Below are 23,720 nucleotides of genomic sequence, written 5' to 3' on the forward strand. Positions count from 1 at the left end.
TTTTGTTTTGTTTTTTATATGGCAAAGGTGTATGACCAAAATTATTTAACTGTGCGAATTGTGGCTGTATGAATGGATTTAGGAGGAGCAGATAAAAGACCTGGTGGTTTAAGCCTGGATTTAGTCCTTGGGTACATGTGTTTTACTCCTAAGTTCTGGTATTGCTTTGCTCTATAGTTTTGCTCTATAGTTTTAAGACTTGACACTGGGAAGGCAGGAGTTGGAATTACTTCTTTTTTTTTCCAAAGGCATTCAATAGCAGATTGATTTTGTTTGTTTGTTTGTTTTAATTTATGTGCTGTATTCTTTACATTCCCCTGAACCAGCATGGAATTTAGCATGTTACTCAAAGCAAAACTTAAGCTGCTCTAAGGGAGCCAAGAAGTGGGTTTCTAGCGACTACAGTTGACAGAAACTTTAGTTAGAAATTCTGCTCAGTGTCTACCCGACAAACCATTTGTCAGAGCTGCATTCTTTTGTATTTTGTAAATTGGAATGCCTTTATTTTGTCTAATTAGGCAGCTCCTGCAAAAAGACTACACTGCTTTTTCTAGGTCATTGAACCCTACATGAATTTATTTCCATTTCTCAGTATTTCCATGGAATGGAAGTAAGCCAAGAGCGAAATTATAAGCCTACAGAGCTTGCAGAGGGATCAAATGTTGCCAAATTTCATTTTTCTCTGCATGCAACCTTTTTTAAACTTAACTGTGTAGTGGTCTAGCTGATTAAATATTGAAAAAAGTTACTGTTTTTCAAATAACTTCTTCTAGTTCACCCCAGGAATAGTAATAATAGGGAAGAACTGGTTTGTTTTAGTAGACTGAAAATCATGGATAAATTAAGATGACTGGTATTTTACAGAAGTACTTCAAAACAGGTTGCTTCATGGACAGGAATATATGAGGTGCTTTCTTATTATGTTCTTATGTAAGCAAAACTATATTAGTCTAAGAAGAAAAAAAAATCATATGCCAGATCAGTTGGGTAGAGAAATCAGAAAGCAGAAACATGTATTTCAAGCTGTACCTTACTGCTGCTGAGCAAAACGGTGCTCTGATGGGAATTCCTTCTGTATGTGATAACAAGAGTCGTGTGGAATTTCTTTCTTAAAACTTGAGATCTCCCTGGATGCTACTTGCTCTAGACTTACATCTCCAAAAAAGTAATTACAAGCATAGGGGGTTGGAGGGAGATCCCTCCGTGTTTCTAAAAGGAGCAAAACATCTTTTATATTCTCCAGTTTACATAAAGTCTTCCTAATGAAATGAAATTTGTCTTAAGACTTTATGATGCTTCTCAGTTGAAAAAATGACTTTTTTAATTTTTTTTTTTTTAATTCTCAATTTAATTCTTACTTTAAAATAATAATCTCTCAGGCCAGGGTTACCCTAACTTATTTCCTAAACTAGACAGGTGAAAAAAAAAAAAAAAAAAGATTTGTTTTGCTGGCCCCTCAAAGTCAAGGGAGATATCAACAAACTGGGAAAAGTCCAGGTTACTAAGGTGGTTTGGGGAAGAGCAGACTCTTAGAAGAGGTGCCTAATAGAAGTAAGAGGCCATTCTTAGAGGTTGCAAGAACTCTTGTTGGATATATGGAAAAAAAACAGAACAAACAGGAGGATGGATAAGCACTGAGACAGGTGGCACAGACATGTTGTTGTCTTTTCCTCTCTCCTGTCAGCTCTCTCACATGAACCTTTTGCTGTTTAGGTTTGTTTTTTTTTTTTCCTGAGCGCAAACAAAATTTTGCTGTTTTGCTGCATTTGGTTGCCCTCTGGTGTCTGAGTTAAGATCTTTGTCGTGAAATGGTGGTGGAGGACAGAGAGTCCTTGTGGTCCAGCAGTGACACTGGTCTTTCAGTTCTCCCCACCTGGTTGCTGAGGATGGAGATACTGGGGAGCCTGTACAGCCCCATAACGACTGAGGGAGAAGAGGGGATGTTTTAGGGACCATTGCAGCACAAGCATAAGGGTGGTATTTTTCAGTCTTTTTTTGCTCTCGGTTTTATCCCTTCTAAGGATGAGTTGTTTTGTTTTCCGGCTTTACCACTGCAATGGAAGAGTGGTACCAGAAGGTCTCAAGAAGTAGAAATGTCGTGTCTTCTGACACCTTCATTGGTGAGGCCACACCTGGAGTATTGTGTTCAGTTCTGGGCCCCTCAGTACAGGAAAGACATTGAAGTGCTGGAGCTGGTCCAGAGAAGAGCAACACGACTAGTGAAGGGACTTGAACATAAGACCTATGGGGAGAGGCTGAGGGAGCTGGGGTTGTTTAGTCTGGAGAAGAGGAGGCTTAGAGGTGACCTCATCACTCTCTATAACTACCTGAAGGGAAGTTATAGCCAGGTGGGGATTGGTCTCTTCTCCCAGGCAGTTAGCAATAGGACAAGGGGACATGGGCTTAAACTCTGCCAGGGGAAATTTAGGCTGGATATTAGAAAGAAATTCTTTACAGAGAGAGTGGTCAGGCATTGGAATGGCCTGCCCAGGGAGGTGGTGGACTCGCCTTCCCTGGAGGTTTTTAAACGGAGATTGGACATGGCACTTAGTGCCATGATCTAATAAATGGACTAGAGTTGGACCAAGGGTTGGACTCGATGATCTCTGAGGTCTTTTCCAACCCAGTCGATTCTGTGATTCTGTGACCTCTCAGTGTCAGACTGGGATTCTTGCGGAGGCTCTTGGAGCTCCAGCCATTTGAAGAGGACCGAGATGTCTCAGAGTATATGGATGGGAATGGGCTTCTTCACAGTGGTTCTGTCACACTGAAACAGTGACCACATATGACAGCTTCATCACAGGAGCTCTAGGCTGTTCTGTAGTATCAGTAACATTGTTTGTGATAATTCACTTAATGGAGTTAGCCAGGTAATTTTGAATTTAGGAAAAATACAGCAAAGTAATAATGTTATCTTAGTTTTGCTGCACTTACTGAAGTAGAAATTAAATCTGTGGAAAATAAAGTAGTATAACAAGCTGAAGGAATGGACTATACATTATGATGTGACTAATGCAAAATGCATGCTTCTATTTTAATGTACAGATAATCATAGTTCTTATTTAATCTTAAATAACTGTCTTTTTGCTGTGAGAGTATTAGGATCAAACCCAACAAAGCCAAGATAGTTTCTTATTTGTGACTCTGTTTTAACCCTTCAGGACTTCTCAGCTTCTCTAACTGTTGTTATGTGTGTTTTCATTCTGGACGCGGGTATACCAAATTCAACTCTTGTACCTAGATAATTACTTCTGAGTACAGATTTTGATATTGTATCTTTTTGTTTTCTTGTCGATGTAATTTATTTGGTAGTTTCCTTCAGAAGCATTACAGTCAAGTGTGTGTATAGCTGCCTTTTTAAAATAAATGTTCTCTGTGCAAAATTAAAAAAACCCCAAGGGAACAACACTTGTTGTGGGGAAAAAACGTGTTACAATGAGGGGAAAAAAACATGTTACAAGGTAAGACAAGATTGGGTTCTTATACAGGTGTAATTTGTAGACTTAAGAGGTCAGGAGTGTCTAAAAGAAAAACACTCTTCCTGGTAAATACAAAGAGTACATGCGTACACTCAGACTATTCAAATAACTCAAATAACATAATTCAAATAACTATGTGTAGATAATTTTGTTTTGAGGCAAGATATCTCTTTTCTTTGGGAAGAACTTCGGTGTAATTATTTGCCATGCTTTTTGTGAACACCAAATTGTTTTATTTTTTCAAATGTGTATCCAAATCTAGGATGTGCTGATGGAATTGTTGGAGCAGTGTGCTGATGGACTCTGGAAGGCAGAACGCTATGAACTCATTGCTGACATATATAAACTTATCATTCCCATTTATGAAAAACGGAGAGATTTTGAGGTACTAAATTAATCATAAGTAAATATAAGCAAGAAAGAAAAAATCCCCGTTTTTCTAGTCTAACTGTATGACACATAGTACATAGCAGAACAACAGTTTTAAAAGTGTAACTGAAATATCAATATGTTGAAATTTTTGGTTAATTTTAAATAAAATGTTTTTCTTTAAATATAAATAATAAAAATTAATCTTGCATATTGTCATTCTGATACAAGTGCTAAACCTATTACTACTGTTCAATGAAACAATCTTTTTAGTTACTAACTACAAGGATATCATTCATTGTTGTTTTAAGATGGGAAAGTTCTATGTTATTCTTTTACCCCATTATTGTTTTCTTTTATTTTTAGAGGCTTGCTCATTTATATGACACTCTTCATCGAGCATACAGTAAAGTAACAGAAGTTATGCATACAGGCAAGAGGCTGCTGGGAACTTATTTCAGGGTAGCATTCTTTGGACAGGTGAGTATTTATTTAACTTCCATTTGTCTGCTCTATGAAGTAAGAAAAACCTGAATTTATTTTACAAGATATAACATTTCATCATCTATATAGATACCATGACATAAAAAGCACAAGAAATGTGGTCTGTAAGAAACAAACACCAGCGATAATTTAGTTTAAAGCATTTGTCAATTCCAATGCAGTTCTTCCTTATTTTCCTCAGTAAATTTTTTGCCTTTTTTTTCTTTTTCTTCTTTTGTTTACTACCTTAAGGCAGCGGTAAGTTTTCTATAACGTCAGTTCGTAGCAATGTATTGACTTAACATCTGTAGTGCTACAGTGTGGTTTGCAAGGCTGCTTCTTAGATCAGTATGCGTCAATAGCCATTGCAATTCAAAAAATAACATTAAATTTCATTTAGAGAGCAAATCACTCTCTCTGCATCAGTATTGCATGCTTCGAACAAAAGTGCTGGCTGTGTGTTGGACAGCTTCACATCTTCTAATATACGTCTAGAATGCATCTGTATCAGTTCGGTGTCACGCAAGTAGTGTCAAGTAATACACTTTCTACGCGCATAGCCCAGTTGCTAATTGTTCAGCTGAGCATGGAGAATTGTAAAATACTCTGAGAAGTATAACTTCACATGTATTCTGTTGTCTTTTATAACTTTATAGCAATACCAGTTTACAGACAGTGAAACAGATGTTGAGGTAATTACAGTAACCGCTTACAAAGCAAGCAATGCAGTAAAAATTACTGCATTTCACCTTAGTTTGATGTGGGTATTTTTGTCAATCTAGCCTGTGTTTATACATGATATGTTGTGCTTTTCTATTTTGTCTGTTGCGTTTATGACAAAAATATTTATTTTCTGATTTCAAACATGAAGTCAGACGTGGCTTGTTGTTTTAAACCAATGACCTGTTTCACTTTCCATGTGCTCTATATTACATTTAGTTATGGTTTTAAAACAAATGCTTTATGTAATAAAAATAAGTATATGCCAGTATAGAAGAACATACAATTAAGATTATTTTTTCTATAAATTAATTTTCTGTAATTTTTTATTACTACATAAAGAATTTTCTTAGATTATTTTTGTGTAAACCATTGCCAATACTCACTTGTGAATCGACTAGTCCTGTTGGGCAACAAAAAACCTATTTTGGCAAGTGAAACAGTGCGAAAAGTTCACTTTTAAATAAAAGTGAAGAAAAGTTATCTCAAAGGCTTGGCACACCATCAAATTACAACAAACCTTTACAATATTAACTCTGTGTTTCCATTATATTTCACTCATTCTGTAGTAGATAATTACATTTTTCTGTCTTTATTTTTTTAATCCTCTTAGGAAACCTTTTTTAGATTTTGATTTCTCTTTATTTACATTTGCTTGAATCCTGATGTTAAATGTTTATATTTGCTTTGAACCACACACATTACGTTTATTTAAATCATTGCCCTGTCTGCTCTTTTCCCAACATTTTGATGACTTTGTTTTTTTCCAGGGATTCTTTGAGGACGAAGATGGAAAGGAATATATCTATAAAGAGCCCAAACTCACACCTCTCTCAGAAATTTCCCAAAGACTACAAAAGCTCTACTCTGACAAATTTGGATCTGAAAATGTCAAAATGATTCAGGATTCTGGCAAAGTATGATCTTTATTCTCTCTAAAAAATTTGAATATATTGCTTTCACTTATCCACTTGAAATACTGTAGGATCACTGTCTGTTACTCATTTAACACAAAACACACGTATCTAAAAACTCTGCTGGTTGAAGGGCCTGAGAGAAATACCGTCTCCTATCAAGTTTACCTTTAAGAACAACCAAAAACCTTACTTTCCATAGTGTCACCTCTGAATATAATAATTGTATCTTAGAACGTGTTTGGATTATAGTCATATCCTGTGTTTTCTTTAGCTATATTTCTTGCCATTTCATGCACAGTCGTTCTTTGGAAGCCTTTTGCTTTTCTGCACCTTGAGAGCAGAGCAGAGCCCAAACTCTTTTCCGAATTAAGAAACAGCCCCCTCTTCTGAGAAAAGTGCCATATGTAAATAACATTGTAATTCTGTATCAGTTGCTCTTGTTGTCATTTGCTTATGTCTCTGAGCCTGTTCAATTTTAAGAACACTTTCAAACAAATGCTCACACAAAGTCATCTGGTTAAATCTAGATTTGTCATAGGAAATGCTTTCCTTTGTAATTGAAGGCTCCCAAACTGGTGAACCAAAGAGGGCTACAGCATCCTATATGCTGATGCTTCTCTGCTTTCCTATCACAGAATGTTAGGGATTGGAAGGGACCTCAAAAAATCATCTAGTCCAATCCCCCTGCCAGAGCAGGAACACCTAGATGAGCTTACACAGGATTTCATTCCCTTCCTCAGCCAATTTTTAATTTCTGTTAGGATTTAAACTTTATGGTGATTTTTATCCTATTGTAATTTCATGTCTCTTCTGTTCCTTGATTCTGCCAGTAAGATCACAAAGTTCTGTGCTTCTTAGCCTGAAATTGCAGCAATGGTGGGCTTTTCAGTATTGGAACTTTAAAAGGAGAGGAGGGCTTATGCGAGAACTAGATTTCATGTCACAGCAGGCAAGAGATTCGTATTATAATCTCAGTTTTTCACAGCTATTCCAGTATAATTTTTTTTTTTTTTTTACAATTAATTATAATGCATATGTTTGTCAGCATTTATAGGGAACATTTTATGTCAGCTTTATCAGGATGAGTACATAAATTACCTCTTAAGTTCCAGTCCAATAATCATGAAAACACTCTAGATTTAAAAAAAATAATAAATCAAGCAGCATGTCCCAATAAAAATGAGTAATAGCAGGGAGAGCCTAGCTCTGCTTCCAGTTTGTTCCAGGACATACTTGATGACTTCATGTGTGTATTTGCATTGTTTTTTTTCCCCACTTACTTTACAGAAGTGAAATGGCTCAGAGACAGGCAGACATGAGTATTTGTTGTGGGACTAGAATGGTAGGTCACAACTCTTAGAAAGATGCACAGGTTTAGGTTGCCCTCATCATCCCATGGCTGGGAGAATTTACAACAAAAAAAAACCCACCATGGTCCATTTAGGGACCTGGTTGGCCAAAGTCTTAGGAGGCCCTATCTCTTTCACAGTATGTTTGGGATTGGAAGGGACCTCAAAAGATCATCTAGTCCAATCCCCCTGCTAGAGCAGGAACGCCTAGGTGAGGTCGCACAGGAACATGTCCAGGCGGGTTTTGAATGTCTCTAGAGAAAGAGACTCCACAACCTCCCTGGGCAGCCTGTTCCAGTGCTCTGGCACCCTTACTGAGAAGAAGTTTTTTCTCAAATTTAAGTGGAACCTCTTGTGTTCCAGTTTGATCCCATTACCCCTTGTCCTATCATTGTTTGCCACCGAGAAGAGCCTGGCTCCATCCTTGTGGCACTCACCCTTTATATATTATAGACATTAATAAGGTCCCCCCTCAGTCTCCTCTTCTCCAAACTAAAGAGACCCAGCTCCCTCAGCCTTTCTTCATAAGGGAGATGCTCCACTCCCTTAATCATCTTTGTTGCCCTACGCTGGACCCTCTCCAGCAGTTCCCTGTCCTTCTTGAACTGAGGGGCCCAGAACTGGACACAATATTCCAGATGTGGTCTCACCAGGGCAGAGTAGAGGGGAAGGAGAACCTCTCTCGATCTACTAACCACCCCCCTTGTAATACACCCCAGGATGCCATTGGCCTTCCTGGCCACAAGGGCACAGTGCTGGCTCATGGTCATCCTGCTGTCCACCAGGACCCCCAGGATCTGGGGTTGGTTGGTACTGGGGACTAGTTGCTGCTTTTACCAAATTAAAGATCTGCCAGTCCATGAGGCTTTTACTCATCCAGTTCTAGAAACAAAATGAACTGAATAGCGAAGCCTTCAATTTGCCCTGCATCTGTATGTTCTTTGAGACTCTCATAGAGTGTCAGACCTGAGACAGACGTGTTGGAAGGAGTGCCTTCTGGTGGTGATATCTGAACTATTTGCAATGTAGGGGCTTATTTTTAATTATTTTTTTATCACTAGCAATTTTTGATCACCAGGCTAGTATTGTATCAGCTGCCATGGAGAACAAGTATTTGTTTCTGGGTTTTCTGTATCTGGGCCTTCCAGTGTTTATAATGGGCATAACTGTATTATGGTTTTGCTTGCAGTTCTGCTTATAGCAATTATTGATAAGGAGTGGTTTTAAAAAACAACCAACAAACAAACAAAAAAACCCACAACAACAAAACACCACCACCAACAAACACAAAACGCACAATATGTTGTAATGCATCTAGCTGTGTTATCTCCCTAATAGTTAGGGCTTCTCAGCACTCAGTTTCTATGAGAGCATTAATGTTTCCTGAGTTTTCAGTCATTTACAGGTTAAGAGACCAAATTTAACTTCTGAAAATTGTGTGACTACAGTTAAATCCACTTTATTCACAATGCAGCTTTTTTTGTTGTTGTTGTGTTTTAAAGGTAAATCCTAAGGATTTAGATTCAAAATATGCATATATTCAAGTTACACATGTAATTCCATACTTTGAAGAAAAAGAGCTGCAAGAAAGAAAAACAGATTTTGAAAGGACTCATAACATTCGTCGCTTTATGTTTGAGATGCCTTTTACTCAAGCTGGCAAAAGACAAGGAGGAGTAGAAGAACAGTGTAAGCGACGGACTATTTTGACAGGTACTGACTGGAAATTTCATTTAGAAGAAAACTGGTGTTCTGTTTTTATAGTTAATCCTTGATACTAGGTTTTTCTATATGGTGCTTATTTTTTTCACGAAAAAAATCCTTTAGAAGATTTCAGATGTGACTGTTAGAGGTGACAAGAATTGCAAAGTTTACCAAAATACTGGTAGACAAAACAACCTTTTAAGATTAGTGCATACTTGAAAATAATGATCCAAAATGTGATATACAAACACTTTGATATACATATTCTCAGACAGTCTTTTCTTTGTGTGGTTTCTTAACCACTAAGTATTGGAAAAAGAGAGTAAAATCTCATGTTTGACTATATTCTAACTACCCTTCACTTTTAAGTAATTTTGTTTTGTTTTTTAATAATGGAATGTCTGCATCTCTCCCTTCACCCTTCCTCGTGCTTGCATCTCTTTGCTATAAAATACTGAAGAGCAGCGGTATTGTTTGCTGGTTCGGGAATGGGGGTTTTCAGCATTCTTTCAGTATTTGGACATGTTAAATTCTTTTGGCTAAGAGCAGCTAAGAGAGCCTGAAGGCAGCTTCTGGTTTTATTTCCAGCCTCTGTTCCATTGTGACTTTGGACTAATCACTGGGCATTAGTTTCTCAATTGTTAGCTTTAGAAGGGAAGAGTGCCCGTCTGTCTCTCCATAGGCTCAAACTTTAAATACATTTAGCTCAGTGATACAGAACATTTTATTACACTATTAAATGAGATAATTGTTACGGTGCATTTGGCACCGTTTCTGTATAAAATGTAATCTGAATTTGTGAAATAACAAGTTGGGCTTTGACTGGAAGTTTGAGCATTAACTCACATGATCTAATTCTGGTCTGTACACGGTTTTCCATTTCACCTACTGAAAGTCCTTTATAGCTATCAGCTAAAATACTTCTCATAGTGAAAATTAGTCTTTCAGATTGACTTCTTCAAAGGGTAATCCTCAAATAATTTATTTGTATTTTTTCCTTAAGCCTCAAGACTTGTGAATGTGGAGTCTAGTTTTCCTTTTTCTTAGAAAAAGACTGTTATGTGTTTTGTCTCTGTTAAGTGTGAGCTTCCACATCACCATCTTAATATAGTGTTAAAAACAAATACAGTGTCAGTTGTCTATAGCTAATACTTGTGAGGAAATAGAAAATATAGCCTCACTATTTTTAATTCTTCTCCTCTTTGAGATATGTGGGTGATAAGCAGTTTTTTTACAGTTCTTATATGAATTAAGTTCCAGTGGTTTATTTCTTGGTTATTATTATTAGTGCTAATGACCATGATCTTTCTTTGTCACTTTCTTTGGGTGCATATATACATTTTTGATATTTGGTTCCCCTGTATATTTGGTAGTATTTCTAATTATATAATATGCTATTAAATAGAGCAACTAATTATGTCAAAATGAAATTTTAGTACCTTATTCAAACCCACTTCTGACTATATTAAACTTGTTTCTGTCTGTAGCTATACATTGTTTCCCATACGTGAAAAAGCGCATTCCAGTAATGTACCAGCACCATACTGATTTAAACCCAATTGAAGTAGCCATTGATGAAATGAGTAAAAAAGTTGCAGAACTTCGGCAGCTTTGCTCTTCAACTGAAGTTGATATGATCAAATTGCAGCTGAAGCTGCAAGGAAGTGTCAGCGTTCAGGTAAGACCATGGACTTTGCTATTCAGCTCTTTTGCTCACTTCTGTCCCTGAAAAATCTTGTAGTTAGCATTTTATCATTAGTTTCTATTCTGTATATTCAAGAATGTCCCAAATAAGAAGTATGCTCCCTTTTTGCAGTTATTATGAGAACAGGAAAAGCAATAAAAGTATAATAAAAAGTATAATAAAACACCAATCATGGACAGTTACATGAAAGGATTAAGATTCATCTCTGGAATCTGTGGTGGTCTGAGCCTCACCAGGTTTTGGTTTAAAGTTGAAATGACAATAAAATTGTGACTTCACATATAAGGGGGAATTAATATATTTTGCCTAGATGTAGGTCTGCTCACACATCATCATCATTGCTTTTGTATTTTGGTAAGATCCCAAGGGAGATGGAGTGGCAAAGTATAGGAGGAGGGTAATAGCAAAAAATCTCACTGTGAAATATTCAGTTTTGCCTAGGGGAAGCAAGAACTGAATGTATAAAGAAACCATCAGATTCACCACAATAGGGTAAATAAAACAATTGTAGCATGTACAAATCCAATATGGTAGGGGTCTTAAGAATGCAATGACAAAAGTGCTAGTCTTCTATTTTAAACTGATTCAAATCAAAAGCACAGGGAGCACAGTCATCTGAAATGAACTGTTGTCGTGTTGAAGAGAAAAAACAAATACACACAAACCCAAAACACCACCACCAAACACCAAAACCCAACCAAGGTTCCAGAATCAGCAAGTTGTCGAGATAGCATTTAGGATGAGAAAGGAGGGGCTGTTACTGTTAATAAAAAATAATAATAAGAATGAGTCAGAAATCATTTAATAGCATTTTATAATTAGTTTCCTGTAGCTGCCACAACAGCGCAATTAAATTTCTGCTAATTATTGCAGAATTTTCAGCTTGGAAGAATGCTTGCAATAGATAAGCAGACAAAGCAGTAGTAGAATTGAGCTTATGTTCCTCATTTTCCCACCCTAATTTCATGAACAGAGATGACAGATTTGCAATATCGACTGTTACTTTGCCACATCATTGAAGTGGTTTCTTTGTGCCTGGACAGGTTCATAGAGAATGCTGCAGAAACCTCTCCTGCTCGTATGTTCCAACTCCAGCAGTTTTCTTATGAAATAAATCCGGCTTTTTTGAAATCACTGTGTTCTCCTGAGAAAAGCAAATCAGACAGACACCTGTAGTACCTGTTATTCTTAGAAAATGTGTCTGAGAACTGACTTAATCTTGTAATTCTTGTTCTTTTTAGGTTAATGCTGGTCCGTTAGCATACGCAAGAGCTTTCTTAGATGACACGAACACCAAAAGATATCCAGACAATAAAGTAAAGCTACTAAAGGAAGTTTTTAGGTATGTTTTTCAGGAAAAAAAAATACTACTTTTATTTTCAGGGCTGATATAATAAGAATTTTTTTTTAACTTTTAAATCTTATAGTGTTCTGACTGCATTAAAAACGTTCTTTAAGCTGGCACTTTGAATTAATCTTTTGGATTTTGTATTCCTGATTGTGATCTTCCTTCATTGTTTTGTTTAAATCAGGCAATTTGTTGAAGCTTGTGGGCATGCTCTGGGTGTAAATGAACGACTTATAAAGGAAGATCAGTTGGAATATCAAGAAGAAATGAAGGCCAACTACAGAGAAATGGCAAAAGAACTTTCTGAAATAATGCATGAGCAAGTATGTGCTGAAATTAAATTATATGTACCAGCATTCAGAATGTAGCTGTAATGTGAAGCCACTAAAAGTACATGTCATGCTTTAGACAGAAGGACTGGGTTTGAGATTTTTTGGTTCGTTTGGTGTTTTGTTTTGGTTAGGTTTTTTCATTTGTATGTTTTTCTGTTGGAGTGTAAGCATATCATGGAATTTAAGAACCTCATCATCTTTTTATGTTTGTGAATTTTCTGCAATTGCTTTCTTGGCCTTCAGAATTAAGTCTTCCTCATTAAGAGAGTGCAGACATAGCTGGTGAGAGGCCTGGAGCACAAGCCTTATGAGTTGCGGCTGAGAGAACTGAGGCTGTTTAGCCTGGAGAAAAGGAGGCTGAGGAGAGACCTTATCACTGTCTACAACTACCTGAAAGGAGGTTGTAGCATGGAGGGGTTTGGTCTCTTCTCCCAAGTAACAAGTGATAGGACAAGAGGAAATGGCCTCAAGTTGCACCAGGGGAGGTTTAGATTGGATATTAGGAACAATTTCTTCACAGAAAGGGTTGTCAGGCATTGGAACAGGCTGCCCAGGGAAGTGGTGGAGTCACCATCCCTGGAGCTGTTTAAAAGGCGTTTAGATGAGGTTCTTAGGGACATGATGTAGTGCTAGAGTTAGGTTAAAGGTTGGACTTGGTGATCTTGAGGGTCTGATCCAACTGAAACGATTCTATGATTTTAAGAAAGTAAATCTGGTTGGCAACAGCCTGTTTTTTTGTAGGAGAGGAAGACTACAGTAAAGATCAAACAAATTTTATGACCTGAATATATATGTCATTTTTAATTCATATCTGATGGGTTTCTATTCAGTGACTCAAAAAGCTCATTTTAGTCTATACTTCCTGGTAACTGTAGAAGGATTTGATGTCCAAGCTTAGCCTTTACTCTTGCAAGAAAGAGTTTAACGTCTTTCAAGATACATTTTCTTGAGGGGAATCAACTCAAGAGAAACTGTAGATATGGGAGAAGGAAAACCAGAAGTCTCATGGAGTGAAATGAAGGACCTTGCATCTGGGATCCATGGTAGAAATGTCTCTTGACTTCAGAGGCAAGGATATTATTTCCAGGAGGACAGGAAAGGCTGAAGATCACAGAAAATCACACATTCATGCTTGATCCTTGACTTCTTGACATTTTTATTCATCATATCCATCACTTCAGATTCCTTTTATTCATCCACTTGTATCGTCTTTTCCCAGAGCAGTAGAGTGGCTCATAGTTCTTAACCCTCAAGACTTGTTTTTCTGGCCCACAATAAATACCTGTGTTTTCTGATAATATTTTACCTTACCAATACACGTCTATGAGACTTCCTTAGATGTATGACCATAACAGCAGCTTTTCTTAGTCTAGGAACCAATGCATCCTAGTCTAGATAACCAGTTGATACAAAGAGGAGCTCTGAGTTTCTCTTGGCCATACAAAAATTATAGCCGTTACTCAGAAATAGAATTATACAGGAAAAATCAAACTTGAGACCTACCTGAGGCATTCAGTCTAGCTGCCATTTAAACGGTCTGTTAATCTTCCAGCTTTTTCTCAGGATTGCATCTTTTAGATGTACAATGAATTTACCCATTTACTATTTTTTGTCATCTGTAAATTCCTCTATTGTTATCCAAGAAATACTTGCTCAAAAAAGCTAGTCAGCTTGCTGATCTAACAGCTTATCCATAGCCTTATCTAAGAAAAATATACCTTTATTCTACCCTTGCTTAGATAATATCCAAAACTTTCATGGTATTTTTTTTTTCTGTTCAAAAGTGTGTCAAGTGTCTGAAGTTCACTTCACACGCTTTCTTGCTCTCAATGATTTCCTGATGTGATTTTCTCAGGTACTGTGCCAGGATTAGCTCTGTGCTATGATATAGTTTCGGTGAAGCACAGGAATACAGCAAGTGCATAGGATTTTTCATTCTCTTATTCCTTTGTTATACTATGACAGGGAAAAGCTTACCACAAAAATAAGTTATTTTAGCCACCAATGACAGAGAATATTGTGAAACAAGGTTTGTAGGGAGTTATATCATTTTCACAGAATCTATGTGGTAGATTTTTATTTAATTAGTTAGTTATGTTGTTAGGGGTTTTTTGGTTTGTGGGGTTTTTTTGTTTGTTTTTAATAAAAAATACCACACAACAATGTTTTTCAGATATGCATGTAGAGCAAAACAGTTTTGAAAGACCCCTGGAAAAGGGAAACAGATTGCTTAGCTGGCAAAAATGGGACAGTTTGACCGTATTTCAATGTGATGTATTGAAAAGCAGAAAGCAGTGGAGGGTTTTGGAAAGGGAGATAACTGGACCGCTGATAAAGATAAATGAAGTAAATGGAAGAATTAGCTGTACAGAAGACTTTTGGAAAAGAGAGAAATGTTTTGATCAAATAATTTAATGATAATGAATGAAAGATTTGTGTTTTCCCTACATCAGGGGAATATTAAAGGATATAACGACAGCTTGTACACAAGAAAAAATACTTTGAACTCAATGCAAGATATGTATGTCTAAAAAATGCTCACATGTGAGTTTTCAAAGACTGATGATAAGAAAAAGCAGGTAGTGGCTGAAACTTGAGGAGTAAATCATATTGTCAGCAAGTACATGAAGAGAAGAAGGGGTAAACAGCTGATACACCTAATGAAGTGTCAACAGAATATGAAAGTACAGCACTGACTGCAGTGAAGTGTGCTCTTAGCCTGCCACTGTGTTCTTTTTATACAAATGTAATTAGTTGTAAATAATTATACCACGCTATGTTGTTGGGTGGCTGGGGTTTTTTGGTGTGCGTTTGTTTTTGGTGTTGCGGGTTTTGGTTTTTTATTTAGTTGTTTAGTTTTTTGGTTGGTTTGTGGTTTCTAATGAGATTGATCAGTTCCCTTAAGGTTTAGAGTCATGAAACTCTTCACTGAAAACTTTAAAAATATCACTTTTATGTGCCTGCCTATTGCTGTATTTGGAAAAAGAGCTTCTCACAGTGTTTGTTCTAATGTCATTGAAGAAACTATTAGCTGTTTTATAGTAGTGTGGGTTTTAAACAACTGCAAAAATTTTATTACGAAAAATATGGACAAGAATCTTAACAGATTTTTCTTTTTTCTCCTGTGCTGCTTACCAATATGATCAGATGGGATGGTAATTAGCTTTCTTTACTTCTGCACTTAGTTTGTTTCATCTTGATATCGTTCCTTTTTTTCCCCCAATATTTCTAATCCTAGCATCGCTAAATTTATAGCTGTTAAGAGTGAAGTCCTTTTGGTGCTTCCATAGCTTTTGATAAGAAATGCTCAAATCATACCTCTAAGTCAAAAAAAAAGGGGGGGGGGGAGGGGTGCAAAAAGAATGCCCCTGGTCTTCACAGTATCACAGTATCACAGTATGTTTGGGATTGGAAGGGACCTCAAAAGATCATCTAGTCCAATCCCCCTGCTGGAGCAGGAACACCTAGGTGAGGTCGCACAGGAACATGTCCAGGCGGGTTTTGAATGTCTCCAGAGAAGGAGACTCCACCACTTCCCTGGGCAGCCTGTTCCAGTGCTCTGTCACCCTTACTGAGAAGAAGTTTCTTCTTAAATTTAAGTGGAACCTCTTGTGTTCCAGCTTGATCCCATTACCCCTTGTCCTATCATTGTTTGCCACCGAGAAGAGCCTGGCTCCATCCCCATGGCACTCACCCTTTATATATTTATAAACATTAATAAGGTCCCCCCTTAGTCTCCTCTTCTCCAAACTAAAGAGACCCAGCTCCCTCAGCCTTTCTTCATAAGGGAGGTGCTCCACTCCCTTAATCATCTTGGTTGCCCTACGCTGGACCCTCTCCAGCAGTTCCCTGTCCTTCTTGAACTGAGGGGCCCAGAACTGGACACAATATTCCAGATGTGGTCTCACCAGGGCAGAGTAGAGGGGAAGGAGGACCTCTCTCGATCTACTAACCACCCCCCTTCTAATACACCCCAGGATGCCATTGGCCTTCCTGGCCACAAGGGCACAGTGCTGGCTCATGGTCATCCTGTTGTCCACCAGGACCCCCAGGTCCCTTTCCCCTACACTGCTCTCTAATATGTAATCTCCCAACCTATACTGGAACCTGGGGTTGTTCCTGCCCAGGTGCAGGACTCTACACTTGCCCTTGTTAAATTTCATTAGGTTATTCCCCGCCCAACTCTCCAGCCTGTCCAGGTCCTGCTGGATGGCAGCACAGCCCTCCGGCGTGTCAGCCACTCCTCCTTTTGAATGTTAATGAGAGAAATGACAGAAGCTATCCACACTTCCTCATGGTAGGACAGCGTAACGCCTAAGTCAGGAGAGCGGACATTGGAGAAATAACTATGGCCCTCCTAGATCTAGTAGAGGATGGCTGAAAAGAGTAACTGTCCTCAAAAAGAAGTTCTGTGCATTTGAGAAAGTACTGGAAGGTCGATAAACAGCACATAATGAAATAGGTTAGCCGTTTTATAAATGCTTGTGTTGTTTTGTAACATTTTGGTAAATGCGTGTTTTCCATTTTAAGATTACTCCGGTTGAAGAAAAGGCCAGTGTTATGCCTAACTCGCTACACATTTTCAACGCCATAAGTGGAACTCCAACAAGCACAACAGTTCATGGGATGCCCAGTTCTTCTTCAGTTGCATGATTGTTTTGTAAAGGAAAGTATGTTTTTTTTGGTTTGGGGGTGGGTTTTTTTTGAGTATGTGGATTTGCTTCTTTGTGTGCAAACTCAGGATGATTTTGAAGCTAAATGTTGGGCACGTGCAAGCTGCATAATTCATATGAATGTCTGAGCACACTTAGCAAATAGCAGTTACTGGTAATAGTCTTTTAGAGTAAGGGAGGTGCACATATATTTTTTAACCTTGCTGGTAACACTTAAAAATATTCGCAATGTCATTGCAGAAGTGTGTGTTGGAAAATTACAAAGTTGAAGTTAATTTCTCTTTTTCATTAGAAAGTATTATTAAAATGAATTGCACATTACAAAAAAAAAGTGTTGTGGGATGTACTTTTGCAGATAAGTAACATACAGGTGTTCTTTTTGTGTATGGCACATAGAGATTGATTCCAAGTACAAGAACTATTTTGGGGCTAGACAGAGACACTAGTTTCTTGGATTTAATGAACTGACAATAGTAGTTTTTGTACCATTTGGCAAATTGTTGTGCTTTATTTTATACCTCGTTGCATTTTGGAGGTAGTGAGCTTAGATCTTATTAAACAACTAAATACAACCAAAGGTCTGTATTAATGAACACTGAGTTATACTAAAATATCAATAGTAGAAAATTGTAATGTACATATTGTTTGTTAATACAGTCCATACAGTCTGTACATAAATGTATTACATTTCTAAGCATTTTTTAATATTCATACCAGCTTTTATCCTTCTGCTTTCAGTTTATTGTGAAAATTTGCTCATTCCAAGTATATGCAGAATTTACAGTTCCTTTATTCCTGTATATAAATAAGTGCAATATAAAGATGTATACAGTCTTTGCTATGTTAGGTTTATATGCAGTTATTAAAAGAAAAAAACTTTTTTTGCCAAAGCAGTGGAGTATGTAATTGGTGGTCATGGTTACTGTGGTAAATGGTGGTATAATTTAAAGCTTTTTCCATATCCTTATTCTTTTAAGACATTAATTTAGTAATTTTATATTTGGGGAAAATAAAGGTTTTTAATTTTATTTAACTGGAAGCACTGTCCTGCTGTAATTAAACATTCTGTACTACATCTATATTAAAAGGAAAAAAATAGTTACTTTTCTCACTGTGTGCTCTGGTTTTTATTTTAGATTAACGGGTAGGAAGATGAAAGCTTGATCAAAAGAAAAAAAGGCCTTTTGCAGCTCAAGTATGGGGTGCAGACACTTCTAGGGTGTATTTCATATTCATTGTCAATAGAGGGAATTCAGGTTATTAATTAAGACATCACTTTTGGATCCATCACATTTGACTGAATTAGCATGTTACAGTAACTAAAGGTTGTTATTATATGATTAATATTAGGAAGTCTTCAAAACTTTTCATCAATTGACAGTAAAAAATCATCTTTTCCTTATGACGTAAGGTCCATAATGTTCTGGAGTACAGCGCAAAACTTGTATGTTGCCATTACTTATCAAAGATTTTTCCAAAACAGGTCATCCCGGCAGTGAAATAGTGGATAATTCTGCTTTTCTCAGTTATGTTTCAGAAACAAGTTTCCTGTTTGTTTAAAATTATTTTCCTCAAAAAAGCAAAAACAAGCAAAAAACACGAACAAAAACTCACCCTATATGCTTTCCCTTTTTGGTTTGTTTGTGGAAATACGTGTAGGAATACTTTGTTACGTATTGATGTAGTTAGTCTCTAAAGGTATTTCATTATTAGGAGAAAATATCCTGTGAAGTTGTTTTGCCATTCAGGAAGATTTCTATAGCAATCTATTAATAGAAATTGTGTGTGTCATGGTGGCTTCTTGTAATTAACACACTTTTTCTAACTTCCTCTTTGCCCTGGAAGCAGAACTGACCATTTCCTGCGGTTGTACAACACATTTTACACTGAGACCTCAATTTGACAGAGTTGTATCTGCTAACCAGCCTGTTCATGTAGTATGTATTCACAATTGAATATGTATCTATGTATATAGATACACAGTTAAATATATGTGTATCTGTTTTGCTTACCTGCTGAAAATTAGGCTCTGAAAAATAGTGAAATATAGTTGACAAAAGGTTGATGTAAGTTGACATAGGGTAGTAGTAATGGCGAGCACGTGTTCAACTCTGAAGTATACATTTTTTTTCATTAAGTTACATGACACAGTTAATGAGAGAACACACCACACCCTCTAATGTATTGTTTTCATTTAGATATGCTGCAGCTATAATTGTTGGGCTTTACCTCCTGAATAATTCATACTGTACCTGCCTTCCTTTTCTGCAGTTACTTGTGCAACATGTAAATTAGGTATCTAATATGGGTTATTTTATTTATAAAGACTTGGGCTCTGTAGTGGTTTTGGCTAGGATAGAGTTAATATTCTTCACAGCAGCTGGTATGTTTTGGATTTGATGAAAACAGCGTTGATAACACAGGGATTTAGTTATAGCTGAGCAGGGCTTGCAGAGTGTTAAACTGTGGAGAAAGTTTGCAGTGAGCAGTTGGGATTTTTTGCATCATTTGTTTTGGTTTTGTTTGTGGGTTGTGTTGTTATTGTTTTGTTAATTTGTTTTTACCTATTAAACTGTATTTTAAGCCGTAAGTTTTCTCACTTGTACTTTTCTGATTCTCTCCCTATACTGCTGCAGGAGATTGAGCAAGTGGTTGTGTGAAGTTAAACCGCGACAGTCCTTTTTGGCACCCAGTGTGGGGCTTGAAGGGGTTGAGATAACAGATTTGACCTCCATGTGTAAGAGGGAGCTTAATAATTATTATGTTCCACAGTTGCTGGTTGCAATGTTGATTTACTTGTTCTTGGCATTGGTTTATCAGATCAATGCCATGCTCCCCTTTTATTGCTGTGGATCGAATTTGAGAGCTTGTTAAAGGCTGTATTTGACTTTTGCCATTTGCTGTGCAGTGTAGCGCTTTGTTGTGTTTCGCCTGGGAGAATTATGATAAAAGCATTGGCCTTGAGCCTAATCTGGTGTCTGGGCCCTACATTGTTGCCTTCCTTTTACTTCAAGAACCATCTCATGAAGACAGTTAGCAATTACCCCTGCGGCATAGACATTTTCTCCCTCCTTTTTACAATAACTCTTTGGTATCTTGAACATCCTTGGGTAACCAAACTACTGTTAACATGTCTCAAGAACATGTTTCCAACTTTCCTTAAGGTTAACTAATTATTTAGGAATATCACACAGGGCTGTGTCCCAAGGCAGCATGGTTATGAGTAGCAAGGCATGTGTGAGAATATGAGAAGGGTTGGCATTTCTGGGTTTTCTGCACTGAGTCTGGGACTTCACCCCAAACTAGTGCAGGATCTTGATGAAATTATAAAATCTTTGAAAAAAAAAATGATGCCTTGGCTACACCAGAGACACAACTTATCTCCCTGTGCCAGAGCCTGGCATATGCCTACCAAGCACTACTCAGAACCCTCAACTACTAATATATCAGTCATCCCAATAATCAAGAAGAAAGAATGGAGAAGTCAACTCATTTAATGAAGGAGGAAGAAGCTTCTCCTGAGAGCAAGAGGGAGAATCCAAAGAGGCAGCCTGTTGTGCAGCAAAGCAGCCACAAGAACAGGAGAGGGAAGAAACAGAAATCATACACAAGTCAGAAGCCACCTGGTCCCAAAGTGAGCTGCGAGATAAGCAAACAGATTCCAGCCGTCATCCAGGTGAGCAAATTATCAGCTGCAGTGCTGGGATAATGGGGCCAGTAGTCAGGAATTAGTCCTGAGTGACCGTCATAACCAGATGGAGCCTGAAATCATGGACTAAATGAACTGAGTGGACATTTTATGAACAGTATTATAATCTATTTCTCCATTGTTTCTTATTAAAATATTTAGGCTGATCTGGGTGGTCGTGACGCATTGGTTCTCAAAGTTTTAAAAATTTCAACGTATATGAAACATTTGCCCAGGCAAGATCTTTAATATGAGCACAGTTTCAGAAAATTTGCTGAAAACAACTTTATTGTGTGCTTCACCAGCAGATACTATGATGTTTTGTCTAATTTTTCAGGTGATTATTATGATATTCCCAGAAAGGAACCTGGGGGTGTTGGTCAGTGGGAGGGTCAACATGAGCCAGCAGCATGTGCCCTGGCAGCCCAGAGGGCAAACCCCATCCTGGGGCACAAACACAGCACAACCTGCTGGTCAGAAGGGCTGATTGTTGTGATTGTCCAGCCTTGGTGCAGCCTCACCTGGAGCGCTGTGTGCACTTCTGGGTCCCACCATTTAAGAAGGATCTGAAGACCCCTGAATGTGCCCAGAGGAGGCCAATAAATCTGGCAAAAAGGCTGGAAGGAGCATCTGAGGACTTTGGGTTGTATAGTTTGGAGAAAAGGAGGCTGAGGTGACCTCATGGCTCTCTACAGCTTCCTGAGGAGGGGACATGGAGAGGGAGGTGCTGAGGTCTTCTCCCTGGTATCCAGTGATAGGACATGTGGGAATGGTTCAAAGCTGTGCCAGGGGAAATGTGGACTGGACATCAGGAAACATTTCTTTACCAAGAGGGTGGTCAGACACTGGAACAGGCTTCATAGAGAGGTGGTCAGTGTCCCAAGGCTGTCAGTGTTCAAGAGGCATCTGAACACTGAACATCTGAACACCCTTAACAACATGTTTTAACTGCTGGTCAACACTGAAGTGGTCAGGCAGTTGAATGAGGTCAGGGTTGTCAAACACATCTTCACCGGGGGCCACATCAACCTGGCAGTCGCCTTCAAAGGGCTGAATGTAATTTTAGGAGTAGTTACATTTGTACAGTCTTAAAATTACATTCGCCTCTTTAAAGGCGACCACCAGGCTGATGTGGCCCCAAGTGAAAATGAGTTTGACACTCCTAGACTAGATGATCATTGTAAGTGCCATCCAACTGAAATAGTCTATTCCATTCTATATAGGTTTTTCACCTACCCATGAGGTGTGAGGATTTATTTATTTTTTTTTTAATACTTCTTCCTTTTTAGCCTGATTCCTTAAGAAAATTCTGCTTATGCAATTTGCTCCGCTGACCCAACAATTTGGTGTTCTCCCTAGGAACTTCCGAAGCTGTTGACCGGTCTTGATCTTTGCCAAATTTGGCTGAAGATGCAACGTTTCTATGTGCTTAATGAAAAAGCTGGCTTGCAGAAGTGATAGATTTAAACTGATAGCATTGCTTATGGAAGTGCTGCAGTGCCACCATGGTTGGCCCTCCAACTGGCTAATCAGCATGCACAGGGTGACTATTAAATTAGCATCTGTTTAACTCAAAACCAGTGATAATATGGCTTCCTTCCTCAGATGATAGTATTTACTCCATAGCGTGCTGTGGGTAGGTAGCACACTGTGGAAAGAAAACTGCATGTACTGCAGAAGAGATGAGGTAAAGTCACAGGAAAGAGGAGGCAAGTTGGGCTTAACACAAGTAGAAATGAGAGGTGTAGGGACAAATCATGAAACCAAGGCTCTCGATTCATGTGCTTCAAAAGTCTTTTTTTCAAGACATGGAGTGTGCTCTGTTTGGCTGTTACCACATTTACATATACAATGGCAATTTGTGATCTGGTCTTGGGGGTCTTTGCAGTTAGTTCTCAGGCTGGACATGGTAAATGCGATGTTAAACCGAACCAGAATGTATTAAATATTTTTAAAATAGTATTTAATCAAATTATTTTAAATAAAACTGTATACTCAGATGAAGCTGGTTCTTCATGAAAATACCTACTCTAGTCTGTCAGGAATGCTTTTTTGAAATATATATTAAGAAAAAAAGTTATACCCAGTTTCTTCTTTTATGTTGTTTTCTTTGTGAGAAGACTCTGTTTGTTTGTTTGTTTGTATTGGGGGGGGGAGGGGGGTGTTTTGTTTTTAATTCCCAAACTTTCTCTCTGTCCTGTTAGACTGACACTGGATACCTGAGCAGCAAGTGTAGCTTGTTGGGATGGTGGGGTTTGTAGCTAGTGCTATATAATCTTTTTATGTTTGTCACTGTGATATCAGTCTCCCAAAAATGTGAATGTTTGACTGGACAAATAATTAAGATGGAGGACAAGAAAATGGTGAACAAAACTGACAGAACTGCAGCTGAGATTTTTAATACAGGCTTGTGTCCCAAAATAAATATTCTTTTAAATTAGTTTAGTTTCCATTTAATATTTGAAGAGTTGATGTAAGGTTTAACTAGCTTTACATAGACACTTTCAAATTAATGAAAGCGAGACACCAGATTTTAAGTGTATGAGAAAAAACAGATGTCTACCAGTATAGAACAAATACCAGACTATATACAAGAAAATGCTGGTAACCACTGAATAAGTAAGTTAGAGATTTCATTTAGTGTTCAAAAAACAAAAAGGGGAATCTGAAGCCTGAAAGAAATCCAAGCGGAAACTGGCTGCATCATTTTGCTCTAGCCAACACTATTAGCACAACTACCATGAGAGAGCTGAAACTAATAATAGAGCTGTTAAGTAATGTGATTTTTTTTTTAATGGCATGAATTGCAAATGGAAGAGATGAATTCCCAAGGATGTACAGATAGCTGGGAGAAAAGAACCTTAGTTAAGCAAAACCGTGCAATCCTTTGCCCATTCTGTAACTCTGTGAATGTTGCTTGGGGAGAGATGAGACCAGAGCTGTATTTAATTTA

The 23,720-nt window shown here is 37.8% G+C and overlaps 1 protein-coding gene across 8 annotated transcripts in view; it reads left to right on the top strand.

Annotated features, from left to right (window-relative positions):
* Positions 1-18,187, top strand: part of DOCK9 (dedicator of cytokinesis 9) — a 125,291-nt gene extending 107,104 nt beyond the window's left edge. For all 8 annotated transcript variants that reach the window (XM_082063009.1, XM_082063013.1, XM_082063015.1 and 5 more), the window contains exons 46-53: positions 3,742-3,864; positions 4,215-4,328; positions 5,822-5,968; positions 8,820-9,030; positions 10,509-10,699; positions 11,968-12,068; positions 12,259-12,397; positions 16,937-18,187. In XM_082063009.1, coding sequence (XP_081919135.1) covers positions 3,742-3,864; positions 4,215-4,328; positions 5,822-5,968; positions 8,820-9,030; positions 10,509-10,699; positions 11,968-12,068; positions 12,259-12,397; positions 16,937-17,059 — 1,149 coding nt within the window. In that variant the 3' untranslated portion in view covers positions 17,060-18,187. The remainder of the gene's footprint in view (positions 1-3,741; positions 3,865-4,214; positions 4,329-5,821; positions 5,969-8,819; positions 9,031-10,508; positions 10,700-11,967; positions 12,069-12,258; positions 12,398-16,936) is intronic.
* Positions 18,188-23,720: the final 5,533 nt, after the last annotated feature.

The sequence above is a fragment of the Streptopelia decaocto genome (genome assembly GCF_964273445.1).
Source record: "Streptopelia decaocto genome assembly, chromosome: 1".
Lineage (NCBI taxonomy): Eukaryota > Metazoa > Chordata > Aves > Columbiformes > Columbidae > Streptopelia > Streptopelia decaocto.